Source organism: Myotis nattereri (genome assembly GCF_964212035.1).
Source record: "Myotis nattereri genome assembly, chromosome: 1".
Classification (NCBI taxonomy): Eukaryota; Metazoa; Chordata; class Mammalia; order Chiroptera; family Vespertilionidae; genus Myotis; species Myotis nattereri.
Window position 1 is genome coordinate 108,324,218 of NC_138075.1, and position 21,056 is coordinate 108,345,273.

The 21,056-nt window shown below is 42.6% G+C and overlaps 2 protein-coding genes across 3 annotated transcripts in view; one reads left to right on the forward strand and one right to left on the reverse strand.

The window, feature by feature from the left end:
- Positions 1-20,620, forward strand: part of HMG20A (high mobility group 20A) — a 145,278-nt gene extending 124,658 nt beyond the window's left edge. For both annotated transcript variants that reach the window (XM_081084623.1, XM_081084624.1), the window contains 4 exons: positions 11,573-11,648; positions 12,354-12,569; positions 14,555-14,697; positions 18,024-20,620. In XM_081084623.1, the coding sequence (XP_080940749.1) occupies positions 11,573-11,648; positions 12,354-12,569; positions 14,555-14,691 (429 nt within the window). In that variant the 3' untranslated portion in view covers positions 14,692-14,697; positions 18,024-20,620. The remainder of the gene's footprint in view (positions 1-11,572; positions 11,649-12,353; positions 12,570-14,554; positions 14,698-18,023) is intronic.
- On the reverse strand, positions 1,819-2,324 carry LOC308530989 (large ribosomal subunit protein mL42-like; the record flags this gene model as incomplete). The annotated part of the gene is made up of 1 exon (XM_081107821.1): positions 1,819-2,324. The coding sequence occupies one exon, from the start codon at positions 2,322-2,324 to the stop codon at positions 1,905-1,907; it is 420 nt and encodes a 139-aa protein (XP_080963947.1). The 3' UTR covers positions 1,819-1,904.
- Positions 20,621-21,056: the final 436 nt, after the last annotated feature.

The following is a 21,056-nucleotide window of genomic DNA, read 5'->3' on the forward strand; positions in this document are numbered from 1 at the left end:
AGCCCAATCATGTGCCCTGATTGGGAATTGAACCAGCGACCTTTTGGTGCACATCAGCCAGGGCATATCCTTCATTTTGTTCAAGTGGTGTATCATGTTAATTGATTTGTGGATATTGAAACAACCTTGCATCCCAGAAATAAATGCTACTTGATCATGGTGTATGATCTTTTTAAAATATTGCTGGGTCCGATTTGCTAATATTTTATTGAGGACTTGTGTGTCTGTGTTCATCAGGGATATTGCCTTATAATTTTCTTTTTTTGTAATGTCTTTGTTGGAATCAGGGTAATGTTGGCCCCTCATAAAAGGAGCTTGGGAGTCTTCCTTCATCTTGAAATTTTTGGAATAATTTGAAGAGGATCAGTGTTAATTTCTCTTTGAATGTTTAGTAAAATACACCTGTGATGCCATCTGCTTGGGACTTTGTGCCCTGACCAGGAATCCAACCATTACCTCCTGGTTCATAGGTCAGCACTCAACCACTGAGCCATACCAGCTGGGATGTTGTGAGTTTTTTTTATTTTCTTTTAACTTTTATTATTGAGAATACTAGAGGCCCGGTGCACTAAATTCAGCAGCAATCAAAGCACGAGTGTCTGGCATGGAAGGGTAGGTCCTAGCTGACCTCTGGGCCGTAGCAGCACCTGGGACCCAGGGCCTCCACGCTCCCCCCTCCGCCTGAGTCAGAGCGCCTGAGTCCCCACGCGGAGATTGAGCGCAGCCCGACTGGGGGCCTGGGCACAGCATGGGCCTCTGGGCTGCACAGTGGCGCCTCATGGAAGCCAGGCAGGCAGCGCGCTTTCTCCCACCGGCCTCGCAGACCAGCTCCTGCACTTACCCATGGGGAACCCGATCTGCCCCTGTGGTCCCAGCGGCTGTGGTCTGGCTCTCCCAGAAGAGGCTGCTCGCATGTCGGGGAGGCTCCTCATGGGCGCCCGGCACCTGAGTGCAGGGGCTTCTCCAGCATGCAAGCCCTTGTGTCCTGGAAGAGGGTAGCAGAAGAGTGAGAGCAAGCTCAGCGGACACCCTGCATTCTCACCACACCTCTGTCCCTGTCAGCCTCTCTCCAGGTAGCCAGCGAGAGGTCACAGCCCCCCGCCCAGGCACCGTGGGAGGTTGGTCACCACCACCCACCCCCAGTTCCCCATCCCAGCCTGGGGCCAGGCCCCCATCGGGCGATAGGGCCTGCCTGTTGCTGGTCTGCTGGGCAGTCAGTCGAGGCTGGGATCCCTGCCCAGCTACTTCAGCACCTGGGAACAGGGCAGCAGCCCTGCTGCTGCCACTGGTCACCGTCTGCGGGGCAGTCAGCGGGGCGATCGGGCCCCCTCTCACACCTGCCTTGGCCTGGCACAGCCTGCTCACCTGCTCCACCATCCCGCTGCGGTCCTGCTCTCCTCAGGGCCCGTGGGGCTGGCAGCACCTCCACTGCCGCCCCAGCATCATATAGCTGACGCCCGCATGTTCTGTGCCACCCCCTGGTGGTCAGCACACATCATAGTGAACAAGTCGAACTCCTGGTCGAGGGGACAATTTACATATTAGGCTCTTATTGTATAGGAAGGATTACAGATGCCCTCCTTTTTTCCCCTGTTGCCCCCCTCCACCTGGTTCCTACCCCACCCCAGGCCTTCACCACCTTTTTGTCTGTGTCCATAGGTAAGATCTTTGGTTAATCTCTTCCTGCCCCACCTCCCAGCCCCTCTTCCCTCTGAGATTCATCAGTCTATTCCACACTTCCATGCCTCTGATTCTGTTTTTTTGTTTGTTAGTTTGTTTTGTTTCATACATGAAAAGACATTTTTTTATTGTTTTACTATATAACATAGTAGTGAATATACCTGATTGCATTTTCTCAAATGGCAAATGAGAAATGAGACAGCATTTTACTGAAAACCTCAATATCATCTGTCTTTTGGAGGATTCAGTTTCCTACGACATGTATGATACTGTCCACAAGGATACCAATGGTGCTTAGTAGTAAAGAACATTTTGCTAAGTTGTTCTATCATGGATCCTTGCTCAAAGTGTTCATCTTTTTCTTCTAATCTGGTTTTTGGTGTTTGATCCTGTGTTTCTCCATAATTATGCACAAGATCTGGCCGAGGGATAGGTTTAGTGTCATCCTTCACAGAAGGATGGTAGTAAACTATTGTCGTGCCATCAAATGTCAAAGCAAGTTCTACTTTGCAATTATAGTCATCTGGAAGAGAAGAGTATGTGGATTTATGACAAACACAATATAAAGGTCCATTTTGGATTGGAAAGGAATATTTCAAGACAGTTCTGTTTGATATTGCCCATTTCACTGCTGATACGTCCATGGTGAATCAAGATGCTTATCAGATGGTATGGAAAAAGATTTGAAGAGAATATGCTTTTAAAATTTGCTTCTAGGCATACCTGTTTTTAATCCCTCTACAGCTGCTCACTGCGAGCCCACCATCTTTCATCCAGCTGGGTCCTAGGAGACATCACTCCTGCCTCTGATTCTGTTTTATTCACCAGTTTATTTTGTTCATTAGATTTCTTTATTTTTATTTTTAGATTCAATTATTGGTAAATATATATGTGTTGCCATTTTATTGTTCATATTTTTTATCTCTCCATGTTCTCCTTCTCCTTCTTCTCCCCTTTCCCCTCCCCTCCCCTTCCTCCTCCTCCATCCTCCTCCTTCTCCTCCTCCCTCCTCCTCTATCCTCCTTCCTCTTTCTCCTCCTTCCTCCTTTTTCCTCCTTCTTCCTCCTCCAGCTCCTCCTCCTCCTTCCTCCTCCTTCTCCTCCTATTCCTCCCCTTCTTAAAGAATACCCTTCAACATTTCATGTAATACTGGTTTAGTGGTGATGAACTCCTTTAGCTTTTTCTTATTTGTGAAGCTCTTTATCTGACCCTCAATTCTAAATGAGAGCTTTGCTGGGTAAAGTAATCTTGGTTGTAGGTCCTTACTGATCTTCCTGGTTGTTCACTTTGAATATTTCTTGCCACTCCCCGCTGGCCTGCAAAGTTTCTGCTGAGAAATCAGCCAACATTCGTATGGGCACTCCCTTGTAGGTAACTAACTGTTTTTCTCTTGTTGCTTTTAAGATTCTCTCTTTATCTTTAACCCATGGTATTTTAATTATGATGTGTCTTGGTGTGGGCCTCTTTGGGTTCCTCTTGTTTAGGACTCTGTGCTTCCTGGACTTGTAATTCTATTTCTTTCTCCAGGTAGGGGAAGTTTTCTGTCATTTCTTCAAATAGGTTTTCAATATCTTGCTGTCTCTCTCTTCTCCTCCTGGCACTGCCGTGATGCAAATGTTGGTACTCTTGAAGTTGTCCCAGAGGCTCCTTACAACTATCTTCATATTTTTTAATTCTTTTTTCTTTTTTCTCTTCTGGTTGGGTGTTTTTTGCTTTCTCATATTTCAAATCTCATTTCTTTGATTCTCAGTATCCTCTACTCTACTGTTGAATACTGTAAATTATTTTTTATTTCAGTTAGTGTATGCTTAATTTCTGACTGGTCCCTTTCCATGTCTTTGAAATTCTCACTAAGATCCTTGAAAGTCTCATGAAGATCCTTGGGTAACTTTATGACCGTGATTTTGAACTCTGTATCCAGTAGTTTGCTGGCTTCCATTTTTTTCATTTGTGACATGTTTTTTGGTTTTCACATTTTGGCTGCTTCCCTGTGTTTGTTTCTGAGTATTAGGTAGAGCTGCTATGTCTCCTGGAATTGGTAGAGTGACCTTGTGTAGGTGGCCTCGTGTGTGGGCTATGTGCACAATCTTGTTCTTGAGCCTTGATCGCTGTTGGCATCACTGGGAGGAGTTGGTCTCCAGGCCAATTGACTGTGAGGACCAGCTGCAACTATAGTGGGAGAGCTGCTATGCAGGAAATACCCCTATGGAGCAGGACTTGCTTCAGTGAGGATCTGGTGGTCACTGAGTTTGCCTCTGGAGTGTGTCACTTGTGGATGTGTAGAATTGTAATCTGCAATGGTCTGAAGCTGTCCACTGGGTGCACTGGCACTAGGACCTTCAGGGAGGAGCAAAGTTAGCCACTGCCTGGGGCCACACAGCAGGAGCTACAGAAGGATCTGCATACAGCTGCTATTTGCTGTTGGTAGTGGGCTTAGAGATTCTCAGGTGAGGCCCAGCTGTGAAGTAAGGCAAAGTGCTGGATCTTTTGCCTTTTAATGATAGGTTTGGGGCACACTGTCAACAGCTACCGCTTGTTTGAGAGATTTTAGCAAAGTCTGAAGCCTGAGCCAGGACAGGACATTCATATGGAAAAGCTGCTTCAAACAGGTTGGGTGGGGCTGCAAATTGGATGGGACAGTGTCTCAAGTAATCACCAGGCTGGAGCAAACAGTGTGCTCCAGGCTGATATGGCTGCCTGCTCTGCGACAGGGGATGTCCCAGCACAGGAATCCCTGTCTGGGAAAAAGCCATCCCCAAGTCCTGCCCAGATTCCAGACAATCCATTTCCTCCTTCTATGTATCTGGGTCGCCCAAAGCTGCCCGGTGCTGGCAGTCTGAGTAAGTTCGTTTGCCAGCCCATTAAATGGAACACCTGAGTCTTCAGCAGCCTCTGTGTCACTGAGCTACAATCCCCACTGGTTTTTACAGCCTGTAGTTGTGAGAGTTCTCTTCCCAGCTCTGGGAGCCTGGGCTGGGGGTCTGGTATGTGGCTGGGATCCCTTGCTCCTCATGAGTGGCCCCCGCAGAGAAAATCTCCCTCCCAATTAAGAAAACACCACACGTGTTGGACCAGCCCGTTCTGTGCCTTTACTCCTCCTACCAGCTTCTGTGTGCTTTCTTCTTTACTTCTCTAGTTGTAGGACTTCCAGGCAGCCAGCTTTCAGGCAGTTCTGGGTGATGGTTGTCTGTATTTTAGTTGTAATTTTATTGTGGTTGTGGAAGGCAGTAAGTACAGGAGTTTACCTACACATCCATCTTAGTTCTCTTGTGAGTTTTTGATTATTGATTCTATTTTGTTAGTAATTATCAGTCTGTTCGAATTTTCTGTTTCTTCTTGATTCAGTCTTGGAAGATTATGTGTTTCTGGGTATTTATCCATTTCTTCCTGGTTGTCCAATTTGTTAGCATATAATTGTTCATATTTACTTTTAATCCTTTATGTTTCTGTAGTGTCAGTTGTCATTTTTCCTCTTTCATTTATGGTTTTATTTATTTTTTAGCCCTGTCTCTTTTTCTCTTTATGACTTAGTTATAGGTTTATTAATTTATCTTTTCTAAGAACCAGGTCTTGGTTTTATTGATCTTTTGTATTGCTTTTGTAGACTCTATTTCATTTATTTCCACTCTGATCTTTATTAGTTCCTTTTTTCTACTCACTATGGGCTGTTTGTTGTTCCTTTTCTAGTTCCTGTAGGTATAAGATTAAATTATTTATTTGATATTTCCTTTTCTTTTTTTTTTGAGATAGTCCTATATTGATATAAATTTCCTTTCTTAGAGCTTCTTTGGTTGTGTCCCATATTTTGGGTGGTGGTGTTTTTATTTTCATTTGTCTCCAGGAATCTTTTTATTTCTTCCTTAATCTCATTGTTAACTTATTTACTGTTTAATACTATGTTATTTAGCCTCTATGTCTTTATATGTTTATTAGTTATCTTTTTGAAATTGATTTCTAGTTTCATACCATTGGAATAAGAAAAGATGCTTGAGCCCTAGCCAGTTTTCTCAATGGATGAACATCAGTCTTTGGGCTAAAGGGTCCCGGGTTCAATTCCAGTCAAGGGCACATGCCCAGGTTGCCAGCTTGATCTCCAGTAGGGGGTATGCAGGAAGCAGCCGATCAATGATTCTCTCTCATCATTGATGTTTCTGTCTCTCTCGCCCTCTCCCTTCCTCTCTGAAATCAATAAAAATGTATTTATTTTTAAAAAAAGAAAATCCTTTTTTAAAAAAAGAAAAGATGCTTAATAATATTTCAATCTTATATTCATTGAGACTTGTTTTGTGATTTAATATGTGGTCTATCATAGAAATGTTCCATGTTCACTTGAAAAGAATGTATGTTCTGTTGCTTTGGGTTGAAAAATTCTAGGAATATAAATTAAATATCTGGTCTATCATTTAAGGCTACTGTTTCCTTGTTGATTTTCTGCCTGGATGAGCTATCCATTGGTGTCGATGGGTTGTTAAGTTCTCCCACTATGGTTGTATTACTGTTGATCTCTCTTTTTCTGTCCAATAATACTTGCTTGATAAATTTAGGTGCTCCTACTTTAGGTGCTTAAGTGTTTACAAGGGCTATATCCTCTTTTGGGATTGATCCCTTTATATTTACTGTCCTTCTTTATCTGTTATTATAGCCTTTGTTTTCAAGTCTGGTTTTTTTTATATAAGTATTGCTACTCCAGCTTTTTATTTTTCATTTTCATTTGCATGAAATATCTTTTTCCCTCCCTTTAGTTCAATCTGTGGGTGTCTTTCTATCTAAAGTGGGTCTCTTGTAGGCAACATATGTATGGGTCTTGTTTTCTGTGTCTTTTCATTGAAGCATTTAATTTGTTTACTTTAAAGTAATAGGTATGTAGTTATTGCCATTTTGTTAATCATATTTCTATCATCATCTTTTTCTCCTCCTTCATTTCTTATCTTATCCCCCCTCTACTCCCTCCTCCTCCCTCTTTTTTTTTAATATTTTTTATTGATTAAGATATTACATATGTGTATCCTCTACCCCCCCCCCCCCCCCCCCCGCTCATCCCCTCACCCCCCCCGTTGTCCGTGTCCATTGGTTAGGCCTATATGCTTGCATATAAGTCCTTTGGTTGATCTTTCCCCCTTGCCCCCACCCTCCCCTACCTTCCCTCCAAGGCCCAACAGTCCAATCAAAGCCTCTCCGTCTCTGGATCAGTCCTTGTTCATCAGTTTATGTTGTTCATTATATTCCACAAATAAGTGAGATCTTGTGGTATTTATCCGCTCTCCAGTTCCATCCATGCTGTGGCAAATGGTAAGAGTTCCTTTTTCTTCTTCCTCTTCTTAAAGAATACCTTTCAGCATTTCATATAATGCTGGTTTGGTGGTGATGAACTCCTTTAGCTTTTTCTTATCCATGAAGCTCTTTATCTGACCTTCCATTCTGAATGATAGCTTTGCTGGATAAAGTAATCTTGGTTGCAGGTTCTTGCTATTCATCTCTTTGAATATTTCTTGCCACTCTCTTCTGGCCTGCATGGTTTCTGCTGAGAAATCAGCTGACAGTCGGATGGGTACTTCCTTGTAGGTAACTGACTGTCTTTCTCTTGCTGCTTTTAAGATTCTCTCTTTATCTTTTGCTCTTGGCATTTTAATTATGATGTGTCTTGGTGTGGTCCTCTTTGGATTCCTTTTGTTTGGGGTTCTCTGCGCTTCCTAGACTTGTAAGTCCATTTCTTTCACCAGGTGGGGGAAGTTTTCTGTCATTATTTCTTCAAAAAGGTTTTCAATATCTTGCCTTCTTTCTCCTTCTGGTACCCCTATAATTCTGATGTTGGTACGCTTGAAGTTGTCCCAGAGGTTCCTTACACTATCTTCATATTTTTGGAATCTCTTTCCTTTTTTCTTTTTCGGTTGGGTATTTTTTGTTTCTTTGTATTTCAAATCTTTGACTTGATTCTTGGGATCCTCTTGTCTGCTGTTGGATCTCTGTAAATTATTCTTTATTTCAGTCAGTGTATGCTTAATTTCTAGTTGGTCCTTTTTCATGTCCTCCATGGTCTCACTATACTCCTTGAGGGATTCATTAAATTTATCGGCGGTTTCCATAAAATTCTTGACAAACCTTATAAACGTGGCCTTGAACTCTATATCCAGTCGTCTGCCCTCCTCCGTTTCTGCCAATTGTGACCTGTTTCTTTGTCTCCGCATTTTGGCTGCTTCCCTGTGTTGATAGAGTGGCCCTGCGCATCAGGTGTCCTGTAGGGCCCAGTGGCTCAGCCTCCCCAGTTACCTGGGGTGGGCACTCTTGGTGCACTCTTGGTGCCTTGGTTGTTGTAGGATCACTGGGAGGAATTGACCTCCAGGCCAATTGGCTGTGGGAAGCAGCTGTGTCTGAAGTGGGAGAATGGTCCCCCTCTGACCACTGGGTACAGTGGCTCCTGGATCTAAGGAGGTGCTAATTCAGCCCCTGCCTGAGGCCACACAGGCGGAGCCACGAAGAGGCTCAGCTGTGAAGCAATGCAAGCCGCTGCGGGGCCTTGGGCCTTCTCTTGGAAGTTCCAGGTCTGCCTGGCTGGGCTGTAGTTAGGTACATTCATATGCAAAAGCCTCTGCCGCAGCCTGGGTGGGGCGGGGTCTCAGGGAGTCAAAAGGGCGGAGAAAGAAGCTATGGCTGATTCTCCGAGCCCGGAGTCGCGCGTCTCAGTGTCCTGGTAACGGCTGCAAGCACCTCTGAGGGAAATCCGCCTCAAGTTCGCCCGCTGCCGCCTGACAGACCAGCCTCTCCCCGTATGAGACCTGGGTCCCCAGAGACTTCCCAGAACTGGAGTTCAGAGCAGTCGGGAGCTTGTGATTCAAAAAGACAGCCACGTCCTCAGGTGCCACCCCCTTTCCGCGCGTGCGAGCCGCCACCGTACCTCTGCACTCAGCCTCCGCAGCTCCTCTGGCTCTCAGCGTGCTTTTCTTTTCTTCTAGTTGTAGAAATTACACTCAGCCAGCCTTCCTGTTGTTCTGGACGATGTTTGCTCCGTCCTTTGGGGTATTTGTCAATTGTTGTGTGAGGCGACTATTTCCCGGTGTTTATCGATGCCGCCATCTTAGTTTCTTCTCCTCCTCCTCCCTCTTTTAACATTTCTTGTGATACTAGTTTGATGATGGTGAACTTCTTTATCATTTTCTTGTCTGAGTTCTCTATCTCTCCTTCTATTCTAAATCATAGCCTTGCTAGTAGAGTAATTTTGCTTGTTGACCATTGCTTTTCATTACTTTGAATATTTCCTGCCTATTTCTTCTGGCCCCCAAATTTTCTGCTGAGAAATCAGCTGACAGTTATATGGGTGCTCCCTTGTACTTAACTAACTTACTTTTCTCTTGCTGCTTTTAAGATTTTCTTTTTGTCTTTAACCTTTGGCAATTTAATTATGAAGTGTTTTGCTGTGGGCCTCTTTGGGTTCATCTTGTTTAGGACTCTGCACTTCCTGGACTTGTATGTCTATTTTTTATTTTTTTTTATTTTTTGCCTTTTTAGGGAAATTTTCTGTCATTGTCTCTTCAAATAGGTTATCAATTCCTTGCTCTCCTCTTCTCCTGGTACTCCTGTGCTATGAGTGTTGATGTCCCAGAGTTTCCTAAACTATCCTTATTTAATTTTATTCTTTTTTTTCTGTTTTGATTGTTTTTGTACCACTTCGTCTTCCAAATTGCTGATTCGAACCTCTGCTTCATCTAATCTGCCAATTTTTCTGTCTAATGTATTCTTCATTTCTGACTGGATCTTTTTTATGGTTTTTATCTCTTTGTGTAAGTTCTTAATGAGTTCATCTATTCTTTTTTTTAATTAAATCTTTATTGTTCAGATTATGATAGTTCCTCTTTTTTCCCCCCATAGCTCCCCTCCACCCGGTTCCCAACCTATCCTCTGCCCTTACCTCCCCCCCACCCACTGTCCTCATCCATAGGTGTACGATTTTTTTCTAGTCTCTTCCCACACCCCCCCACACCTCTTTCCCCCCGAGAATTGTTCTGATTTCATTGATCATCATTTTATAACCAGCGTTTTGACCTCTGTATCTAGTAGATTGCTTTCCTCCATTTGTTTAGTTCTTTTTCTGGAGATTTCTCCTGTTCTTTCATTTGGGACATGTTTCTTTATCTCCTCATTTTGGTTGCCTCCATGTGTTTGCTTCTACACAATAGGTAGATATGCTGTGTCTTCCAATCTTTGCAGGTGGCCTTATTTAGTAGGTGTCCTGTAGGACCCAATGATGCAGTTTCCCTGTTCACCTGAGTTGGGTGCTCCAGCAGTGTTCCTTGAGTGGCTTGTGTACTCTCCTGTTGTATTTGAGCACATCAGTGGTTTGGATTGGCCCTTAGCCTGACTGGCTATGAGGACTGGCCCTGACTATGACAGACAAGCTGTTACGCAGGGTTGACTTCTTAAAGTGAGATTCACTGTAGCAGGGCTCTAGTGCCTGCTGACTCCACCCTTTTGTTGTATCATTTTCGGAGCGAATTGAGGTGGTGCTCTAGTGTGGTCTGAAGCCAGCCACTGGGTGTGTTGGGCCTGGGCCTCTTGGGAGGAGCTCAGGTGCAGTCCTAGGTAAGCTGCTCCCTGTGCCTGACCTAGACCTACCTAGCAAGAGCTACAGAGTTATCTGAGGTTGATAGCTGTCTATACTGGACTCCCAGGAGGTACCTGGGAGAAGCCACACTACGAAATGAGGCTGACTGCCACTAGTGCCAGTCTGGGAGACACTTAGTATGGGTATAGGGCAGTGGATGGTGAACCTATGACACGCGTGTCAGAGGTGACACGCGAACTCATTTTTTTGGTTGATTTTTCTTTGTTAAATGGCATTTAAATATATAAAATAAATATCAAAAATATAAGTCTTTGTTTTACTATGGTTGCAAATATCAAAAAATTTCTATATGTGACACGGCCCCAGAGTTAAGTTAGGGTATTTCAAAATGCTGACACACCGAGCTCAAACGGTTCGCCATTACTGGTATAGGGTATGCCAAGGCCAGCTGCTGCTTTTGCGGGGTTTTGGACTTTTCAGAGAGTTTTAGGGAAATCCGCAGCACTGGCCAAGACCAGCCACATGTGAGGAATACCCTCTGTAAGGGGTTCAGGCCTGTGTGTGAGTTGGGTTGTGCAGGTTCTCAGGGAATCCCTAGGGTAGGGTGAGTTGGATGGAGACTCATATTTGGTGCTTGCCTGTATCTGCATACTAGATGGGGAAGGGCTCAGCAGAGGAACAAAATGGGGCCCATCTGCTGACTCTGTGAGGGGCAGAGGGGCACTCTGCAAAGGAACAATGGCCTCTGACAGCACATCTGTCTGGAGGAAAGATGCCCATGCAGCCCTTGCCGTTGAGGTAGGCAATTCATTTCCTCCCTGTATGTCCCTGGCAATTTCGAGCTGCTGCCCCAGTACTGGAATTCAGCAAGTGAGTCTGTGTAAGTCTGTGTGCGGGCTCTTTAAGCAGAACCCCGGGGACTCCAGCGACCTCCAACTCACTCAGCCACAATCTGTGTTGGTCTTCACAGCCAGAAATTATGGAACTTCTCTTCCCAGCACTGGAGACCTGGGCTGGGTTACCAGGTGTGGGGCTAGGTCCCCTTGATCCATGTCTGGACCTCTAAAGTTGAGATATCTCTCCCAGTTCTTAACCACCACACATGCATGTGGGATCTGCCTGTTCTGTGTCTTTGTCCCTCCTACCTGGCTTAATGTGGCTTCTTCTTTATATCCTTATTTATAGGACTTGTGTTCAGCTAGTCTACAAGGGGTTCTCAAGAGTGGTGGTTCTATAATTACGTTGTAATTTAATGTCGTCATGGGAAGAGGCAAGCTCAATGTTTATGTATTCAGCCATCTTGACCAGAATTGTTTTGTTTCTCTTGCTTCACAGAAAGAAACAGAAATAAAGGAACGATCTGTTTTTGACATCCCTATATTTACAGAGGAATTCCTGAACCACAGCAAAGGTGATTACCAAAGTATCATTCTGTGTTACTCATGTCTGTGACAGGGAATTTTGTTCTCAGGAGGAATACATTGATCAAAAGCAATGATAGTGATATTCCAAATCCTAGGACTGGTCTGGAAGAAGAAAATTGTTTGTATTTTACTCTCTAGTAAAGGTAACTACTCAAAGACCAGTGAAGGAAAACTAGCCCAGTGTTGTCAAAACTGCTTTAGTCTCTGGATCAAAACAAATAAATGTACATCACTAATTCAGTTGCTTTTGAACTATTAACCTGGTACCATTTATACAAATGAAAGCCTACATCGGTGTCCCAAATGTAATGTAAGAGCAAAATTTGACCTCATTGTAGTAAAGATGGGAACCCAAAGCCGTGGTTACCCATTGTCCCACTGTTCCCCTGTGGAACCCCTCAGGCTTTTCATTTCATAGTTTAAAACAAACAGACAAACAAAAATACTTGGAATTGCAACTGTTCCTTGTAAATTTAAGTATAGAATATGACCAGCTTTAAGAATTAAATAAGCTCTGGGGAGCCAGAGGTTTCATTCCAAATTGCTATTTGGAGGGCTACAATGAGAATAGAGTAATGAGGTGGGCTAAATTAGAGAAAGCTAAGCAGAACGTCCTTGGAAAAATTACTTGGACTCCTCAGAGATTCCTAGCACTCCATGTGTTCTGTGTGTATCTGGGGGGATGTCCTCAGCTCGGGAGGCAGAGCTTCGCCAGCTTCGCAAATCCAACATGGAGTTTGAAGAGAGGAATGCAGCCCTGCAGAAGCACGTGGAGAGCATGCGCACAGCAGTGGAGAAGCTGGAAGTGGATGTGATCCAGGAGCGAAGCCGGAACACTGTCTTACAACAGCACCTAGAGACCCTGCGGCAGGTGTTGACCAGCAGCTTTGCCAGCATGCCCTTACCTGGTAATGCCATCCTTACCTGAGCACTTCAGAAAGTTGGAGGTGCTGTTTATATTGATACTAGAGTCCCAGTGCACGAAATTTGTGCACGGGCGGGGTGTGTGTCCCTCAGCCCAGCCTGCAACTGCTCCAATCAGGGACCCCTCGAGGGATGTCCGACTGCTCGTTTAAGCCCTATCCTGGTGGGATCAGGCCTAAACAGGAAGTCGGACATCCCTCTCACAATCCAGGACTGCTGGCTCTCAACTACTTACCTGCCTGCCAGCCTGATCACCCCCAAACCATTCCACTGCCAGGCCGATTGACGCCTAACTGCTCCCCTGTCGGCCTGATTGCCCCTAACTGGCCTCCTCTGCTGGCCTGGTCACCCCTAACTGTCCTCCCCTACAGGCCTGGTTGCCCCCAACTGCCTTCCCCTGAAGGTATGGTTCCCCCCCGCCAACTGCCCTCCCTTGCAGACCTTGTCCCTCCCAACTGCCCTCCCCTGCAGGCTTGGTTGCCCCTAACTGCCCTCCCCTGCTGGCCTGGTCACCCCTAACTGTCCTCCCCTCCTGGCCCTGTCACTCCTAATTGCCCTCCCCTGCCGGCCTGGTCACCCCCAACTGCCCTCCCCTACCGGTCTGGTCACCCCCAACTGCCCTCCCCTGCTGGCCTGGTCACCCCCAATTCCCCTCCCCTGCAGGCCTGGTCTCCCCTAACTGCCCCCCCCCCCCGCTGGCCTGGTCACCCCTTACTTCCCTCCCCTGCTGGCCTGGTCTCCCCTAACTGCTCTTCCCTGCAGGCCTGGTCGCTCCCAACTGCTCTCGCCTGCAGGCCTGGTTGCTCCCAACTGCCCTCCCCTGCAGGCCTGGTCACTCCAAACTGCCCTCCCCTGCAGGTCTGGTCGCTCCCAACTGCCCTCTCCTGCAGACCTAATCACCCCCAACTACCCTCCCTTGCAGGCCTGGTTTCTCCCAATGCCCTCCCCTGCTGGCCATCTTGTGGCATCCATCTTGTGTCCACATGGGGTGGCCATCTTGTGTGTTTGAGTGATGGTCAATTTGCATATTACCTCTTTATTAAATAGGATTGGCATGGTGAGGCTGAAGTCTCCCCCAAAGAGAAAAATCCATAAAATAAGGGTGTTTTCACCCTCAGGGTTCTTTGTGCATCATGCAATAAAATCTCAGTATTGGCTACAAATTACCCAAAATCTCAGGTTCTCTGGTCATTTAAATTTTTTCCAGCTATATTTTAATATGGCTTACTTTCTATTAGGTTTAATTTGATATTTAGAACAATGGAAACAGTAATACTGATTTAGAGCACATAAGAAAAGTGTACTTGCTTGCTTTGTAATTTTGTTTTAATGGAAAGGAAGAAGAAAACAAACACTAGTATTATATATCTTTTCATGTTGAGGTAAGTCACAGAAGAAAACTGGGCAAGTCTCTAACCTTTTGTTAATGCAGCTAATCATACACAAAATAGAGCAATTATATACCCATCTGTTTATTTAGAGTATGTAGATTTCATTTCTTTGAGGTCTAAAAAAATCTCTCCTCTGAAATTAAAATTTTGTCTGTGAAGACCATTTAAAGCAGTGGTTCTCAACCTATGGGTCGCGACCTCTTTGGGGGTCGAACGACCCTTTCACAGGGGTCGCCTAAGACCATCGGAAAACACATATATAATTACATATTGTTTTTGTGATTAATCACTATGCTTTAATTATGCTCAATTTGTAACAATGAAAATACATCCTGCATATCACATATTTACATTACGATTCATAACAGTAGCAAAATTACAGTTATGAAGTAGTAAAGAAAATAATTTTATGTTTGGAGGTCACCACAACATGAGTAACTGTATTAAAGTGTCGTGGCATTAGGAAGATTGAGAACCACTGATTTAGAGGCATAATTTCTTCTGCTGTGGATTCAGTTGTGTTATGGTCGAACCAAATAGGGAGGATTTTCTGACTTTTTTTTCTTATCTTATGTCAGGAAGTGGAGAGACACCTACCCTGGACACCATTGACTCATATATGAACAGACTGCACAGTATTATTTTAGCTAATCCCCAAGACAATGAAAACTTCATAGCTACTGTTCGAGAAGTTGTAAACAGACTTGATCGTTAAGGAATGGTGAGTGCTCACTGATAAACTTATATGCCAGCACAACTTCAAAAATAAAATGGCCTTCGACTTTATCAGTACTACTAAAACTTTAGAATTATACTGAATAAATGAGTTGGAGATTTGATTCAAGATTCCTGTTGCATACTGGCTAACTGTAGTAAATAATGTTGGAAAACAGAATCAAAACAGTTTTACTTATGTATGCTTCAGCATAGTTTAATGGAAAGAGCATGATTTTTCTGGTTGGACCTTCATTATAGCTTTGTCACTCATTCTCCGTATTCTCGAGTGCTAACTTCCCAAAGAGTTTTGAAGAGTGAGTGAGAAACTTTGAGGAAATCACCCCCAAAACAGCACTTAAATACGAGAACAAAATAAGTATCACTTAATTTTTAAGCTTCCTTTCCCCTGGGAAATATTAATGGTAATTTACATTTAGTAGGCAACAAGACATTGTATGTATGTAAACCTACATATATAAGAAGCTTTTTATTCACCATTGAATATTAGAGTGACAGTTGTATATTAAGAGTTAATGTGGACTAACCTTACGGTGAAACAGTTAGTGCCTTGATTAAATTAATTAAAATATAAATTTTCAATAAGTAAAAATGAGAGGAGAGAGAAAATTAGCTTTTTAAAAATATATTTAACAGCTCTGGCCAGGTGGCTCAATTGGTTTGAACGTCATCCCATACACCAAAAAGTTGCAGGTTTGGTTCCCAGTCAGGGCAAATGCCTAGATTTGTGAGGTTCAATCCCCTATGCATATGGGAGGCAGCCAATCTATGTGTGTCTCTCACATCAATGTTTCTCTTTCTCTCTCCCTTCCTCTCTCTGTAAAAAATCAATAAACATATCCTTGGGTGAGGATAAAATATATGTATATTCAACATATTACTAATGGTATGTGTTATGTCCTTTCAGAGGAGACAGAAAGTACATTTCCAGAAGGGATCTGCCCATGTAAACATTTTGGTACCAATGGTCAGTCATCGGGTATCATTTTTTAAATGGAACATGTATTTATACACTCAAATTCCTAGAGATAGAGTACCCTTTAGTATGCCATCCCACAAAATTGACAGCCCTTTGTCAATTAAATTGTTCTGTGCCTACAGACATACAAGCTGTGTGGAAATCCTAATATATGGATACTAAAACAAGAGTGGGTAGCAGGATATGCTCCTTAAAATGTCCAAACCGGGGTTTGAATCTTTTATTTTTTTGTCCTGCAGGTATGTGAGCACACTCATATACATATTCATATTCATTTTCAGTATTTATTTATACAAATAAATAAAATCAGTGATTCTTTTTTTAAAAATTTCATTGATTGGAGAGAGAAATTTGCTATTCCACTTATTTATGCATTCATTGGTTGATTCTTGTATGTACCCTGACTGGGGATCAAACCCACAATTTTGGTGTATTGGGACAATGCTCAAACTAGCACCAGGCTAGGGCTCCCATGATTCTTTATCTAATTAGGCAATATCTGCTAGCAGAAACAAAAGCAGTAGTCTTTATCCTTCTTGGCCATGCCCTTGGATGATAACCATACAAGGCAATTCATTATAGTTTAGCCTCAGCCATGCTCTGATGGAGAAAGAACTACTGTTTTTCTAGTAAGTGGTTAGATGGAAGGGACTATACTTATAAGATATGGCCGTACTGCCTGCAGAATAAAGCACTAGCATTACTGATGCTTTTTGTGAAGGCAACAGCTTGTAAATCTAGGCCTGGGATTTTTAAGGAGCTCATCATCTTTCTCATTTTCACATATTGTTTTCTTGTGGGCTTGAAAAGAGAGAAGAGAGCTGGGAGAAACAGTGTAGGAGATTGTGAAAGAACACAATAACAGATAACATGGTGTCGCCTCACATAGGTATAGGGCAGTTATTTTTGAGCCAAAAGTGGTTTTCTGTTTTGAGCATTTTGCTAATAATAAGATGGTCCTAATACTTTACCAGTCTTAGGGATATAAACTATAGTATCTTTTCTGAAGTGTCTTTTTTTTTTTAATGTCTTTACCAATTTTTTTTGTTTGTTTTTGAGAGAAGAGAGAGAGAGAGAGAGAGAGACCAAGAGACAGAGAGAAACATCGATCTGCTGCCTTCCACACATACCCCAACTGGGACCAGTAACCTTTTGGTGCACGGGGCAATGCTCAACCACTGAGCCACACTGGCCAGGGCCAAAGTGTCTTTGAAAACCTAGAATGTTATTATTCTTTATTTTAAACTACAAATATTTTGCCCTTGAAAAAATAATACCTGAAAATGAATTATTTTATTACTTACAGGTTCTTACAGTCTAGCCATGCAATCATAACTAAAACTGGATACCCCAGACCCTCAAAACTGTCAAACAAAACGTTATAAATACTACAATTAATACTAGCTTGGCTTCATTATACAAATATGTACAGACACCTAGGCCTGATGTCCTCAGCATTTGTGGTTCCACTGTCAGGAGCCAGTGAGTGAAGGGAAGCTAATGGTCTCCCGTATTAGAGGAGCAAATTAGCACTAGAAGGGACCTTTAGAAATTCTAATATTTTTATATATAAAGAAACTGAGTTCCAAAGAGGCAAAATGTCTTACCTGGAAATAGCTATGTAAACGACTGCAGAATCCAGGTATAGAACACATATATCAAAACTCTGGATTAGTGGAGTTTCTAAAATGTTATTAAGGAGGTGGGAAATGTGTAAGGGGAAAGCACTAAAAATTTTTAGAATGAAAGCATTAAGATAAATAAGAGGTAAATAGAAAAAATGACAATATAGTAATTATAATGTTATAAAATTTTGGTCAACCAAGTAAAAAGTTATTTTTATAGATTTGCAATGGAAGAATTATCCCAGTTGGCATCTTTCTTTGTGGCTAACCTGTACCTAGAAAAAAAAATGGCTCTCAGAGGCCTCGGAGGTGATTTCATGTTGACAAGTGACCACTTTATATACAAACTATCAAAATCCATATGTTGCTTGATTTCAATCTAACTGAATGATAAATATCTGGCTGTTTGAGGGTTGGGAAAAAAAACTTAAGTGATTGCATTTTTATCAGTGTAACAAGATTTATTGATCATATGTACATAATATATGCACATGCAGAGATTCTTAGACTTATACTTAAAGAAAAATGATTTTAATTGACCATCTACTCTTTGGACTAAAGTAGAGTACTAATTTTCTTTCATCAGATTTGTCCCTGATAGTTGCTTATCTGTGTTCAGCTAAACAATTTTCCTACATCCCCATTTCTCTCTCTCTCTCTTTCTCTCTCTCTCTCCTCCCCTTTTCTCCCCCTCCCCCACACCTACAGGTATTAGAGCTCCAAGATGTGAGGAAGGAGAAGCCATCTCTGAAAATTTGAACTGAGTAGAAGCAGAGGAGTACAGATGACTCTGCTTGTGAAGGAACTATCAGCTGTGAGTTAAATGCCTTCACCAAGAAAGCCATATGAGGGAGCGGCAAAAAGAACATGTTTATGAGCTTCCTATGGAATCCTCTTTGCGAAGCTTTGAAAGTGTGCAGCCACTCTCCCAAGTCTTCAGTTTTCTATCATCTGCTTTTCTGTTAAATTGGATCTGCATATAATCTGTTGTCATCTTCTGCAGCATAAAGGAAGCCTTCTCATTGTTCTACAGATTTGGACCCTTTTATTAGTGGCACTCTGGTTTTCTTATCTACCTGTCACTTTTTTAATGCCTTTGGTTGTTCTTTTTATTCCCTTAACCCCCACCAAGTTACACATCTCCATTTTCTGACCTCTGGGCTTTGTTGCTCAGCAGGGTTCTGAAGGAGAGTTTCTCTTATTGGACAGGCCCAATCTTCTATCTTTAGCCTACTTGACTCCAAAGAAAGGAGCTTCTTTTTAACTAGGTTCTGTGGTGGAGACTGTTTCCTGTCCCACACAGTGTGCAGTGGGTTCCAGCCCTCGTGGAGGCTTTGTGATTGCTACCCTGAGAATAAGCTTTCCTTCCTCCTCAGTACTGCCTGCTGTTTTCTGAGCTTAACTCCTACACATACCCTGCATTCCAGCCCAGGTTCTTCTGTTCCCATCTGTCGACAATGTCTTCTGGAGCGCTTTTTGCTGTGGAAAAAGTCATTGGTAATTAGGAGAGAACAGAAAAAGTAGTCTCTCATTTGGCATTGGGGGGAAAAAAAGGTTTATCATAAGTAAAACTGACTCTGCTTTAGGTACACTGATTCATGGATGTGGATAGGCAGAGATGTCATCACAATAGTCTCTTGAGCTGACAAGAAAGGACACAGAGGAATTCCCATGTCCTTTGTCTTCCTTCTATAACCATACTGTAGAAGCTATTGCAAAAGGACAGGCTTTCCTTCCTTTTCCCCCTTTAGTAAGTACATTTTTTTAAAAAACACCAAAAGAAGAGAGGGGTTCCTGATTCACACCTAAAGGTTTGGTTTTTGTCTTGATGCTCTACAACACAAGACTGTGTGTTGCAGCTCTGGTCTTTGGAACCAAAGCCAGGCATGCTCAGCCCATTGTCCAGGCACCACACTACTAAAGCAGGTGGACGTGTGGCCTCCTCACAACATTCTCACAAATCAGGGTGCAAGTCGGAAACCCCCTGGTGACATTGCTGTACCATCCTGTCTTTTTATCTGATTTCCTCAATAGCCCAAAGAGGTGGTGAGATAGCCTTTTTAATTTAATTTTTAAATGTATTTTTATTATTGATTTCAGAGAGGGAGAGAGAGACAGAAACATCAGTGACGAGACAGAATCACTGATCAGCTGACTCCTGCATGCTCCACACTGGGGATTGAGCGTGAAACCCAGGCAAGTGTCCCTACTGGGAATTGAACCATGATCTCCTGGTTCATAGGTTGACACTCAACCACTGAGCCACACCAGCCAGGTAGGACAGCCTTTTTTAATGTCTGATATGAGCACACATCAAATTTCCATTCACTGAAGCCCACATATCACCACTTGGCAATATTTTAGAATAAGAGCCCATCATTATCTATGGCTTATTGCTATAATCCTAGCCTACTAATCTGCTTTTTTTCCGTATTTTTCTGTTCGTTCTCACCTGTCACTGCTGGTGCTGTCACTTCTCTCAGATTCTTTGCCTGCTAAATCCAACCTAAAACACACTGTCTATAGCAGAAGGACATCCAAGCCAGTTCTGGGAATTTGTGACTGCCCTCTGCCAGATACCTTCTGATTTTCCTTCCTCCTGATATTTCTCTTGTTTCTTCCTCCTGTTAGTTTTGTGCTGCTATGTTAGAGTGCTCTTAACCAGGAAAGGTTATAACTTAGTCCAAGATCATCATTCTCCTGACTCTAGATATAGAACACCTGACATTGACTTAAAACATCTGCATATTCAGGAATGCATGAGATCTTGAAAAAGCCTACAGTCTGAAATCATTTTCACAAAATAAGCAGCCTGCTTTTGAAATGCTGGCTCTCCCAGCACCTATATCCCTAACTCACTGGTGACTGGGATTCAACTGCCACAATACCATCAGGTCCCATAAGGCACGTCTGTGTTGCCTCCTCTCTCCTCTGTGACCAACCAGGAGGTAGCAAATGAGGTTTCAGACTAACATGATACCTAATTCATGCTTTCCGATAACCTTATCGATATTACTGCATTTATGGTCTTCTCAAGAAATCAGTTGTTCCCTATTCAATGTTACAGATTTTTTTTATTATTATTAAAACACAAGGGGCAGCTAAGGAAAGTGAGACAAAGTGTTTTATTTCTAACAAAATTAAATTTTAGAAAAAATATGTGTACATATATTTGGAACTGTTGAATTGCCAAGTTTTCTGTACAAATGTTTTTGTAATTAAACTTTTGTATTTTTTTTTTGTTTTTTAAGAAGTCAATATGCTTGCTTGACATCTGCCTTATTAAAACTTTTATGTTGAATCCATCCTATTCAATTTTATCTGCATTGTAATGAAAAAACTCCTACCTCCGCCTTTTCATCTTAAAGATTGTCAACCCTACATTAATTATTGTCTGTTATGCTTTTAAAACAGTAACACATTCATTTTACTAATTTCTTATTCAAAATATATCTCAGCCTGTTTGAGAATTCAGCTCTTTTAAAGTATTTTATAACAATACCATGAGCTGTAATTCATTTTAATATAGCACTAGTATTCTGGAGGCAACTTAAAAGAAGTCTGATTTTTCTTTGTTGTTGTTTTTTTTTAATCCTTACCTGAGGATATTTTTCCATTGATTTAGAGAGAGTGGAAGGGAGGGAGGGGGAGAGAGAGGAAGAGAGAAAAAGAGGAGAGAGAAAGAGAGTGAGAGAGAGAGAGAGAGTGGGTAAGAGAGATACATTGATTGGTTGGTTGCAT